Source organism: Pituophis catenifer, unplaced genomic scaffold (assembly GCF_029215685.1).
Source record: "Pituophis catenifer annectens isolate HBS135680 unplaced genomic scaffold, rPitCat1.0.hap2 SCAF_10, whole genome shotgun sequence".
In the NCBI taxonomy this organism is placed as follows: domain Eukaryota; kingdom Metazoa; phylum Chordata; class Lepidosauria; order Squamata; family Colubridae; genus Pituophis; species Pituophis catenifer.
In genome coordinates, this window is record NW_027256890.1 from 28935897 (window position 1) to 28948777 (window position 12881).

The 12881-nt window shown below is 46.5% G+C and overlaps 1 protein-coding gene across 1 annotated transcript in view; it reads right to left on the reverse strand.

Annotated features, from left to right (window-relative positions):
- Nucleotides 1-12881, reverse strand: part of LOC139322202 (serine/threonine-protein kinase MRCK gamma-like) — a 106981-nt gene that overhangs the window by 45062 nt on the left and 49038 nt on the right. Inside the window, 9 exon segments of the mRNA XM_070951219.1 lie at nucleotides 508-622; nucleotides 1413-1525; nucleotides 3386-3464; nucleotides 4202-4365; nucleotides 4560-4670; nucleotides 4975-5217; nucleotides 7501-7622; nucleotides 10235-10330; nucleotides 10812-10927. Coding sequence (XP_070807320.1) covers nucleotides 508-622; nucleotides 1413-1525; nucleotides 3386-3464; nucleotides 4202-4365; nucleotides 4560-4670; nucleotides 4975-5217; nucleotides 7501-7622; nucleotides 10235-10330; nucleotides 10812-10927 — 1159 coding nt within the window.

The following is a 12881-nucleotide window of genomic DNA, read 5'->3' on the forward strand; positions in this document are numbered from 1 at the left end:
AAAGGAAGGAAGGAAAGAGGGAGGGAGGGAAGAGAAGAGAAGGGAAGGGAAGAGAAGGGAAGGGGAGGAAATAAAAGAAGAGGGAGGGAGGGAGGGAGGAAGGAAGGAGGGAAGGAAGGAAGGAAGGAAAGAAAGAAAAGAAGAGAGGGAGGAAAGGAAGGAATGAGGGAGGGAGAGGAGAAAAAAAGAAGGGAGGGTGGAAAGGAGAAAAGAAAGAACAAAGGAAAAAAGAGGGAGGGATGAAAGAAGGAAGGAAGGAAAGAAGGAAAGGAAAGAAGGAAGGAAGAAAAGAGGGAGGGAGGGAAGAGAAGGGAAGGGAAGGGAAGGGAAGGAGGGAAGGGAAGGGAGGAAATAAAAGAAGAGGGAGGGAGGGAGGGAGGAAGGAAGGAAGAAAGGGAACCAGCCTCAAAGACTCTCAATTCAATTCCCCTCCCGCCTTTTCTCTTACATCCCCTTCATCAAGTGACAAGGGGGGTGTCACTCCTCCCTCCCCCAGGGCCCTCTTACCGGGGTCTTAGGCACGGGGCTCTGTGCCCCTGCCTGCTTCAGGGCTTCCATCTCGTCCATCATGCGAGTTGCCATGGCCTGCAGGTACCCCCTGGACTCTTTCTCATTGCTCACCCTGGGGAAGAGGCAAAAGGGCAGGGACTGTCAGGGGAATCCACCTGGGGGGGCAAGGGGCGCAACACTTCTGCTCCTTCCCACTTGTCAGATTATTCATGAACTGGCAGAGACATGGTAACAAGGTCAGCCAATGAATAGGCACAGCAACTAAATCAGCCAATGGGAGTTGAGACAGACTGGAGCCAGGGCGTTTTAGTCTGCAGCTTCTGAGTCTGTGCAGAGAATTGAAACTGAAACTAAGCAGTCTGTGCATGCTTGTCTGCTCTGCTGAAATGAAACTAACTGTTCTCTCCTGCCTTGTCTTCTGCCTGCAACTTCTACCACGTTGGAAGAATCAACTATTGATATTGTAAATACTTCATCTGTTAATCTGTATATAAAGAAGTTAATGAATCCAGCTGAATCAGTTATCTGTGTGTACTTCTGGATTTGATTTTTGCAAGAAACTCTGATACCACTTACTTAACGACCACATTGCTTAGTGACAAAATTTCCGGTCCCAATTGTGGTCGTAAATCGAGGACTTACTTTAATTAATTTCCACAAGATATAACTAAAATTATAATTTCCCTCCTGCTGATGTCTCTCAACATCTTGCTCTGAACGACAAATCCCAGAATTCCACTGGATGAGATTCAAGGGGGGGGGGTCTTGTCCCAACCTATCTGGAGGGCGCCAAGTTGGGGGAAGGCTGCACTAGATGTTGGGCTCCTTTAAAAGAGAAGAAAACGCTCTGCTTATCCTCAGAGGCAACTTTGCCAATTCAAACTCTGGAGGGATTCTCTCACCACTTCAAAATGTCGGCGATCTGAACCTCCCAGTTGGTGAAGGCAGCTTTGTGGAATTCGGACGTGCAGCTCCCTGGTCCTGGGTGCAAAGAGTCGTTACCCCGAGAATCCACCTGTTGCAAGCCACAAAAGAAGCAGACTGCAGCTTTTAAAAGAGCCATTGGGGTAGAGTGGGGAAGGGGCTACAGCAGGAGTGGGGTGTCCTGGGTTCAAGTCCCACTCTGTTGTGGCCTGTCGGCCGCCGGCCCCTCAAGCAGAGGAGCCGAATCAGAGGAGGAAGAGGCGTGGGAGTCAGGGTCAGCATCAGGGCAACGTGAGAGCTCCGAGGGGGAAGAGGGAATGGAGCTGGCAGAGAGATAGAGACAGAGGCGGAGCCTGGGCCGTCTGTCCCCCCCATGGGAAGATTGACTGGGAATAGGAGGGAGCGAGGGAAAAGAGAAGGAAAGGAAAAAAGGAAGGAAGGAAGAAAAGAGGGAGGGAGGGAAGGAAGGAAGGAAACGAAGAGAGGGAGGAAAGGAAGGAAGGAATGAGGGAGGGAGAAGAGAAAAGAGAGAAAAGGAAAAAGGGAGGGATGAAAGAAGGAAGGAAGGAAAGAAGGAAAGGAAAGAAGGAAAGAAGGAGGGAAGAAAAGAGGGAGGGAGGGAAGAGAAGGGAAGGGAAGGGAAGGGAAGAGAAGGAAAGAGAAGGAGGGAAGGGAAGGGAGGAAATAAAAGAAGAGGGAGGGAGGGAGGAAGGAAGGAAGGAAAGAAAGAAAGGAAAGAAGGAAAAATGGATGGAGGGTCAACAGCCCCCAGGTCTGGAGGTGGATGAGGAAGAGGAGGAACATCTGGGTCCAGTGCCTGACGCACGGATGCACAGAAGGCAGAGGAGAGGAGAGCAGTGGAAATCTATGGGCCGGTCCTTGGGACAGACGAGCCACCACTGCTAGCGAAGCCCCTCCCTAGCTCTGGGGATAAAAGGCAGGGGGCGGAGATGAATAGATGTGGCAGACAACGATTCTTCTCCCTGCCGGAAGGACTTGTTAGCCTGAGAAACTTTTTTGCCGGGGCTGCCGGTATTCTTAATAAAGGAATCTTTGAGTTCACTTCAAAGGGTTTTTTCGTGTTTGGGTAGCTGGGTCAGAGCACACTCAATCACAACAGCTCGGCTTTGCAGAAGATACCATATGGAATATAAATATAAAGTCACTCGGGGGGTTTTTTTATATACAGAAGTACTCTTCAATGATGGGGGCAGATGGCAACTAAAGACATTAAATACACTGTTGGAAGAAGGATTTGATGTGATTGTTCAGATTTTATAAATAATTATATATGGGGGACCTGCGGGAAAGTGGGTGAAACAAAATTGATATGGTATATGGTGATAGGCTAGGTTATATTGGAAAAGGGATGTTATGTTTATTATTGAAGAACGGACTCTGAAGGTGGCCAGTTTCGCAGAAATGGTGAAGTTATCAGCATATATAAAAGACCGGACACAAGAGATCTATGTAAGGGAGTGGAGGACATGGATAGATTATGTGCAGAATAAATATTAAACTAGGAAGTACCAGATAATTTTTAGTTGAATGTTGTGTAGAAAGGTATAGTTTACAGGGGATAGTATACTAGAATGTTAGGAATTGTATACCACATAGGGGGTAGAGTAGATGGGCGGTAAAGTATTATATAATATGATTTGGATTTGGATTTCATCTTGGGGAAGCCATGTGGGGGGGAGGGTAAGGGAGGGCTAGGGAGGGAAAGAGGGGGGGGAAAGGGGGGAAAATTTGTATTTGTAAAACTTTTTCAATAAAAAAAAACAAAACAGCTCGGCTGATGCATCAGAATTCCTCACAGGGTCGTTGTTGTGGAGCAAGGTGGCAGGTGAGCACCCTATTTTATGCACCTGGAGAAAAAAAGGGGGGGCAGGTGGGGGGAATAGGTAATTTGGAAAACCATAAAGTTCCCCGGAATTCGATGCACGTCTACCTGGTCACCAGAAGGCCGGGGGCTGCAGCTGTTGCTCATGGCCGCTTGGCCTCCTCTGTTCGGCTCCATATTTTCGCACCTAGGCAGAAAAAAACAACATTCATGGTACAGATAGCCCTCGACTTATGACCGCAATGGCCGGGATCTTTTAAGACCTGTGGACTTGTGGCTGGCTGGGGAATTCTGGGAGTTGGAAGCCCACAAGTCTTAAAGTTGCCAAGGTTGTTGGAGATGCCTGACAACGGTGATCGCAACTTCCATCTCTAAACAATGTGGTCATTAAGTGAGTCATCACGCGACCACACCCAATTTCATGGTTGTTAAGGGAATCACACAGTCGTTAAGGGAATCCCTTTGACTTTGCTTAGTGAAAGCTTTCAGACTGCGGTACTGTCTCAAAATTAAATGAATTTCCAAACTGCCAATCTTTAAGGAAATCTTTCTTCAATTGAGCTCAGCCACCGGATCATGACTCCGCGCGGACAAGACTGACCTTTTGCCTCCCAATCCCTCCCTTTCCGACCCCCAAGACTCTGCTTCTCATTGGCTGTCTTCCAAGTCATTCTCCAGACTTCTTTTCCCCGTCATTTCTCAGGAATGTGCCCCCTCACCTGATCAACACGACAACCAAGCTTCAAAGGGATTTTGCAGGCAAAAGTTTCAGAGTTTATCTTTTGCTGTCCTCTGCTCTCTCTATGGCAGCGTTGCAACGCTGACAAAAACCAGCTGGGAAGGTTGCAAATGGTGACCAGTGATCCCGGAACACCTCCTCCCTTCTCTCGCCAGCCTCGCGCAGCATCCGGTTACACTGCTCACCGCTGCCTCCTGGTTTTCTCCAGCTGCTCCTGCAGTTGGGCCACTTCCTCCGTCAGAGCCTCGACCTGCCGTCCCTTGGCCTGCAGCTCCTCCTTCCACGCTCCGCACGGCTCCGGACGTCTCCTGGAACTGGACCGCTTGAAGATGGCCGTGCTTGGCTTTGCCTGCAACAGAGCCCCAAATCAATGCGGTGAAGCGGTTTTAATGTCAGGGTTCCCCCCGAGTCCCTAGCCCTCAGCTCCAGTATAGCAACACTGAAGCTCCCAAAAAGGCTTCGGTCAGGTCGGCTTCAGGGTTGGCAGGCTAATGCCGCCGTTAGGATTAAGATTCCTCCGATGTCTGCACAGCACAGCCCTACCCGCAACTCCTCCAGCTCGTCTTTCAACTTCCGCATTTGCTGCTCCGCTCTCTCCCGTCCCTTTCGCTGCTTGGTCACCTCGCCCACCAGGTTTTCGATCCGGAGCTCCAGCTGCGGGAAGAGAAGAGAATTTCTCTCATGTTCTGGAGGAAAGGTAGTTTGAAGGGGGGACTGTCTTGTGTATTCCTGCAGCCCAGAAACTGCGGAAGGCAATCTAGGACAGGGGTCTCCAACCTTGGCAACTTTACGATTTGTGGATTTCAACTGTCAAATTAAATTTTAAAAATTATTTTAAAAAGCCACAGAGCTCTTAACATTCAGAACAGACACTCTGGACTCTTGGGAAGGAGTCCAGTGAGGAGCATATACATGTATGTGTGTGTGTGTGTACATGCATGTGCAGAGAAGAAAGTACCTCCTTGCGTCCACTCTCAGTACGGGCCAGCTCCTTGCGTAGCCCTTCCACCCGTCGAGCAGCAGCTTCCGTCTCCTCCAGTCGTTCCCGCAGCAGGCGCGAGTGCCGCAGCAACTGGGCCTGCAGCTCCCCACACTTGGCCTCGGCACTCTGCAGTTCTTCTGCTGTCTCCTGATGGCGCTCCTGCTCCTCTTGCAGTTCCCAAGCCTGAGCCTGTAGCTGCTCCTGCAACTCAGTCTGACCCTATCGTGAGAAGAAGTCACTATCAGCACTGGACCTGAATACCTGGCCATATAGCAAGCTCCCTCTGGGTTGCCAAGTGGTAAAACACACAGGCAACAGACACTGACAGAGCATTCACAGCCGTACACCAGGCTCCATCTGGGTTGCCAAGTAGTAAAACACACAGGAATGAGACACTAACAGAGCATTGATAGCCATACAGCAGGTTTCATCTGGGTTGCCAAGCAGTGAAACACGCAGGAATCAGGCACCGACTGAGATTTTGGACCATTTTCTGCAGTCCCCCAGGGTAAGGAACAGCAGGATCAGGAGTCCAAATTGCATACAGATAAAAAATTGCACTCCATAATGTTGAACTTTGCCTTGCATCAAAACCACCTGGATTTGAGCCGTCCCATGTGATATGGACAATACTGAACCAAATTCGCATTGGCCGTGGTAGATATACAGACCCCTCTTTAAGTGGGGCAAAATACCATGACTGAATTGTGACCGCATGGCCAAAAAACCAAACTATCCAACATATACCATGTTTCCCTGAAAATAAGACCCTGTCTTATATTTTTTTGAACCCTGAAATAAGCGCTTGGCCTTATTTTCAGGGAGGTCTTATTATTTTGGGGCGCGTGGAGCAAGAGCTAATAATAATAATTATAATAATATAATTATGAATAAGAGCTATTCTGGAACGAGCTACCCCCAGGAATACCACTGATCCCGGACCTCTGTACTTTCCGCCGAACATTGAAGACCTTCTTATTTTAGCAAGCCGGGCTGGCTTAAAATTTTAATGGGCTATTTTATGGGTAAAGGGTTTTAAAATTTAGGGAAGCCAAACTGATCTAATTCTGTTTTAATTTATTTTAATTTTTATACTGTATGTATTTTAATTTTGGCTGTTCACCGCCCTGAGTCCTTCGGGAGAAGGACGGTATACAAATTTAATAAACCTAAACCTAAACTTAAGCAGGGCTCCTCTTGCCATCTTATTTGATTTCCAGCTCTGTCTCCCTAACCAGAGGAAATGGCGGGGATCGGCTGTGCATGCAGTTAAATATTTTTTGGGAGGGCTTATTTTAGCACATGTGCTCAAAAGCCTGATTGGGCTTATTATCAGGGGGTTTCTTATTTTCGGGGAAACAGGGTAGTATCAGAGTGCCAAAATAGAATCTATAATGGAAACCTTGCTGGTTTCCTGGCTGTGACAAATGAAGCAAAAATTATACTTGTAATTTAGATATACATTTATAATACTTTAAACATTATATTTCATATTTCGTATTTTTATCTTTTGTGTTTCTATCGAAATACGATGTGAATCCGCCATACGATAAATAAATGCACACAGTCATTCATTCCTTGGTCATCTCTCGGCTGGATTACTGCAGGGCGCTCTACCTGGAGCTACCCTTGAAGAGTATTCAGAAGCTACAACTAGTACAGAATGCAGTGGTTCGACAGTTGTGTAAATCCTTAAGGAGGTGCGCATAACACTGCTGTTGTGCAAGCTACATTGGTTGCCATTTTTTTTTCTGGGTCCAATTCCCATGATTTTCGTTCTTATTTTTCTTAACGTTAACGGCTTTTAAATTTACCTGTTTACCATTTTGTAAGCTGCCCAGAACTGCTTTATCGGTGTGATGGGTGGCATATTAATGTAATAACTAAATAACTTACATTGCATTACATTTTAAGAAAAACAGAATCCACAGGATTCCTTGGAGGAAGCAGAGATTGGGATTCACCCCACCAGTTCTGAGTATGTCGCCCATCGTGTTCAAGCTCAAAACCGGATAGAAACAGGAATGTGATCTAGTCAGTTTCAAAATCCTATCTAGACAGTTTCACGGTACTGATTAGCAAACTCAAGTGGCCAGTCCTGCTTACCAGAAAATGCATTTTTCTTTAGGCTGCTTTGAGTAAATGAAACGAATGGTTTATGCCTCGTTTGGTCCAACTTGACAACTTTTAGATGCTGGACTTCAACTCCCAGAATTCCCAAGCCAGCCATAATGGCTAGGAAATTCTGGATGTTGAAGCCCAGCGTCTTAAAGTTGCCAAAATTGGTAAACCCTGATTTATGAGTGAAAGAATAATTGAAACCATGAAACGTGTTAGTCTATATTGCCCTTTTATGCTCATCAGGCATTATTATTTCGATTTGTTACTAAACGTCCCGATTTGTTTGATCTCAAGATGTTATTGCCAGATCAATCTGATTTCATTTCCTTGACTGCAGCCTGGGAAACCCCCTTGTGGGACCAAGGTTGTTGCTTCGTATACCTGGAGAGCATCCTTGTTTTCCTGCTCCAAAAACATCACCCGGTCCTCCAACGCCTTCATCTGACCCAGTGCCATGCGATTGTGATACTGTTTCTGCATCTTGTCATTCTCCAGCTGATTTTCTGCCAGACGGAAGAGAGGGAGAGAGAGAGAAGGGAGAGAGAAAGGGAGGGGGAGAGGGAGGAAGGGAGAGAAAGAGAGAGAGGGAGAGAGAGAGAGGGAGGGAGAGAGAAAGGGGAGAGAGAGAAAGGGAGAGAGAGAGGGTCGGAGAGAAAGAGAGAGGGAGGGAGAGAGGGAGGAAGGGGAGTGAGGGAGAGAGAGGGAGAGAGGGAGGGAGAGAGGGAGAGAAAGAGGGAGAGAAAGCGGGAGAGAGAGAGAGGAACGGAGAAAGGGGAGAGAGGGAGGGAGAGAGAGAAAAAGGGAGGGAGAGAGAGAGAGGGAGAGAGAAGGAGAGAAAGGAGAAAGAGAGGGAGGGAAGGAAAGAGAAAGGGAGGGAGAGAGAGGGAGAGAGAGGAAGAGAGGGACAGAGAGAGAGGAATAGAGAAAGGGGAGAGAGGGAGAAAGGGGAGAGAGGGAGGGAGAGAGGGAGAAAGGGAGGGATAGAAGGAGAGAGAGGGAGAGAGAGAGAAAGGAGAAAGAGGGAGGGAAGGAGAGAGAGGGAGAGAAAGAGGGAGAGAGGGAGAGAAAGAGGGAGAGAGAAAGGAGAAAGAGAGAAAGGTAGGGAGAGAGAGAGAAAGAGGGAGAGAGGGAGTGGGGGAGAGAGACAGGGAGGGAGAGACAGGGAGAGAAAGAGAGGGAGGGAGAGGGAGAGAAAGAAAGAAAGAGAGGGGGCAGAGAGAGACAGGGAGAGAAAGAGGGAGAGGGAGAGAGGGAGGGAGAAAGAGAGGGGAGAGGAGGGAGGGAGAGAGAGAGAGACAGGGAGAGAGAGACAGGGAGAGAAAGAGACAGGGAGAGAAAGAGAGAGGAAGGGAGGGAGGGAGAGGGAGGGAGAGAGAAAGGAGAGAGAAAGAGGGAGAGAACCTTAATATCCTCTTTTCAATGGCCAACCTACACAGAAAATGCAGGGCACAGGTAGTCCTCGACTTACAGGCATTTGCTTAGTGACCGTTTGAAGTTACGATGGCACCTAAAAAAAATGACTTACGATCCATGTTTCCATTTAAGACCATTGCCGCATCTCTGTGGTCACATGATCAACATTTGGCCTCTCGACAACGTGGGATTGATCCCCTTTTGTGACCTTCTGTCATCGGGGGAAGCCAGATTCATTTAACAACCATATTACTCACTTAACAACGGCAATGATTCACTTAACAACTGTGGGCAGAAAGGTCGTAAAATGGGTCGAAACTCACTGAACAATCGTCTTGCTTAGCAACGGGAAAATTTGGGCTCTATTGTGGTCGTAAGTCGAGGAGCACCTGTACTTGCATCAGACACCATGATGACGCAAGTGTGCAATTGTGTCCTTTGTGTGATGAGGCAGGCTCTGTCGTTGACATCATGGAGTTTTACCAATGTCCCCGCAACAACCGAGAGAATATTCAGCTATTTCTCGCACACAGATGAGAGCAGAGGAAAATATCACAATTCCTGACACATTTCTCTAAAGTGATCTTAATGTTAAGATTGACTTTTGGTGACAACGATTGGAAAAACATTTGGAATAGACGAGTATATAAGAATATGTCAGTTAGAATTAAGGAGAATGGATATAAAGTGATATGGAGGTGGTATTTAACACCACGTAAACTAAATCAAATCGATGGTAAATATACAAATATATATTGGAGGTGCAAGAAAGAGGTCGGAACATATAAGCACATGTGGTGGGATTGTGATAGTGCACAAAAAATATGGGACATGGTGTTTAGAGAAATTAGAGCACCATTGAATGTAAATTTAGACATGTCACCGAGAACTGCATTATTGTTGCTGGTGGAACAATGGGATAAAAATGAAACAAAAGAAAAAGAAATGATTGTAAATTTGATAATGGTGGCTAGATTATTGATGGCTAAATACTGGGGACAAAATTGGAATATCAAAGAAATGAAAGGTATCATGAAATTTAGAGCATGGCAACAAACGGTAAATTAACAACAGAAATTAAATTTTAAAAAAGGATGATTAAAACAAACAATTATAATGAAATGGGGGGGGGATTTTATAAAATCAGTGTTGGTGGAAGGCCAAGGGAATAAACCAACTCAAGAATATATGCTGTTTTGGAGGGCATAAGGGCACATTCAGAATAGATTGTATATTTTTTAGCTGTTATAGAAGAAGAGATATAAGGGGTGGGGGTGGGGAAATGGTCTCCGGGGGTGGGGGATGCACTGTATTATTATTTTTTTCTTTTTTGTATTTAGACGTGTATGTATGTGTTTGTATTGTTTGCATTACTTGTATTAAAAATAAATTAAAAAATATTCCCCCCCAAAAATGGACTTTTGGTGAAACCAAAGCGACTTTTCTTGGCAATCATATAGAAGTGATTTGTAACTAACCTCTTTTTTTTCTTTTTCTTTTTAGGTCTCTTTTCAGCCTGAGATCTCTTGGTGGTCTCCCATCCAACCACTAACTTAATCAAATCCCTTTTTAATTGAATTTTAATTCATTTTTAATTCTCAGACTAGGCAAGGTTGATCAAAGGCTTGCCGTTTCATTGTTCCAGACAGTAAAACAATCCAGAAACAACAACTCCCTGCCAAAATTAATATTTTACAAGTACCTGTCAATTGCCTCTTCAAAGTAGCCACCTCATTTTGGAGACTTCGGATCTCCGCGTCCTTGGCCGAGGTCTTGGAAGGGGATCTCGCCAGAGAATCTGCGCAGGGCGAGTGCAAGGAGAGGGTAAGAGATCTCCCGTGGATTTCTGGATCGCATTACTCACTCGATCCATTCCGGGGTTGGCAGGGTGCCCTGAACCATAAGCAAACACGACGGGGTGGGGTGGCCCCACCCACTAAGCGAGGCAAAATAAATCAAGCTTGACATGTTGTGCAAATGCAGTTCCTGCGTCTTGGGCTCAAACCTGATTCAGTGGGTTGTGTAAATCCATTTAATGAAGAACCGAGGGAAATTCTCGTGAGTGGGTGGGGTGATTAAACTGACTCTGCACTCTTTCTATGCTTAGCTTTCTCATTCTCACGTCACCTGATCCCAAATTACCTTGCCTCCAATGTAGGTAGCCCATAAGGCTAGGAAAGCTTGATTGGGGGAAGGGGGGCTGGACTAGTAGACCTCGAAGGCCCCTTTTCCGCCACCGCTTCTAAGGGATCCTTCTTCCTCTCTGCAGAGTTACCTACCTTGCAGTTTTCGACTCAATTCCAGTTTCTCCCTTTCCAGCTGACGGATCCTTTTCTCGAGCCGGCTGATGCTGGAGCTGGTAGGGGGGGACACCGGAGGTCTCTCGGGGAAGGGTCTGTGGGGACACAGGGAAACAGAGCTCAGAACCGATTCTGGGTCAACGGGAATCACTCTGCACCAAAGGGCAAGAAAAACAGATTCCCTTTCTGAAAAGCAGGATGGGGCACACGGATGGGAAATCCATGGCCTCGGGAGGGGCAGCGTACACTTCTTCACGACCACTCGTGGTCCTGCTCACAGCAGCCAAAAATACTCCTTTATCGGCATAAGTTGCCATTGCAGTTAAGGTTTCCTACAAAATAATGCAGCTCTGAGGTTTCCCGTTAATTTAACAGGTGAACAGAGTTGGAAGGGACCTTATAGGTCATCTAGTCCAACCCCCCCTGCCCAAGCAGGAGACCCTACGCCATTTCTGACCGATGGCAGTCCAGTCTCTTCTTGAAAGCCTCCAGGGATGAAGCTCCCACAACTTCCGAAGGCAACTTCTGTTCCATGGGTCGATGGTTCTCACTGTCAGAAAATTCCTCCTTATTTCCAGGTTGAATCTCTCCTTGATCGCTTTCCATCCATCATTCCTTGTCTGGCCTTCCGGTGCTTTGGAAAATAGCTTGACCCCCTTCCTCCTCTCTGGGGCAGCCCCTCAAATACTGGAAGATGCTCTCCTGTCTCCCCTGGTCCTTCTCTTCACTAGACTAGACATAACTCAGTTCGTGCAACCGTTCTTTGTATGTTTTAACCTCTAGTCCCCTCATCATCCTTGTTGCTCTTCTCTGCACTCTTTCTAGGTGTTGGTTATTCCTGCCAGATTAGTATCATCTGCAAATTTGCTAAGTTCCCCTTCTACTCCCTCATCTAAGTCGTTTATGAAGATATTGAAGAGTACTGGGCCTAAGACAGAATCTTGTGGTACCCAGGTGCTTCCCTCCATGTAGACGTAGACCCATTAAGGACTACTCGTTGAGTACAGTTTGTCAGCCATTACGAATCCATCTGGTGGTGATGCTGTCTATCCCACTTTTTTCTAGCTTACCAAGAAGTAGGTTGTGGTCTACTTTGTCGAATGCCTTTGCTGAAGTCTAAGTATATTATGTCCACAGTATTTCACTCATCTACTAATCCAGTCACTTTGTCAAAGAATAAAATAAGATTGGTTTGGCATGATCTGTTTTTAACAAACCCCTGCTGACTGCTAGTGATTACTTTACTCGTTTTTAGATGTTGGCAGATCTGGTTTTTTTTATTATCTTTTCCAGTACCTTCCCGTGAATTCATTCAGTAAAACTTATTTGCTGGGAAACAGACTAAGCCGGTCCGGTGCCTGCAATTCACAAACTCCAGCAAAAAAAAAAAAAGGGGGTGGGAGTGGGGGAATCACAATATTGTGTTGTAATACACGTAGTCCTCAACATACAACCACAATTGAGCCCCAAATTCTGTGGCTAAGTGAGTTTTGTATGACAGTTGTTAAGTGAATCACTCTGACTCACATGGTTGTTAAGTGAACCTGGCTTCCCCGTTGACTTTGCAGGTCAGAAGGTCACAAAAGGGGATAACGGGACCCCGGGACACTGCAACCGACGTAAACATGAATCAGCTGTTAAACTGACTCAAATTTTGATCACGTGACCACAGGGTGCTGCAATGGTCGTTAAATGTGAAAAATGGTCATAGGTCACTTTTTTCTGTGACGTTGTAGCTTCGAACGTTGTAAATTGAGGATTGCCTGTCTTCACAATTCCGAGACCCTCCATGAAGTGGGGAGAATGTTCACCAGCCCCGACTAACACTTTGAACCTCTTTTTAATACATGCACTGTTGTTTGCAAAAATCAAAATTATGGAAAGCCTCAGAAATTCCCAACAGATTGAAAGACCAAATCACCCTGCCAAGCAGAAAGTTGATGGCTGCAGCAGCTCCCTATTGGCCGGCTGACAGCAGTTTCTGAGATAGACTGCTGCTGAAGCTGGAGGTGCCACGCTGCCCAGAGCACCAGAAAGGAACAGCCGAGC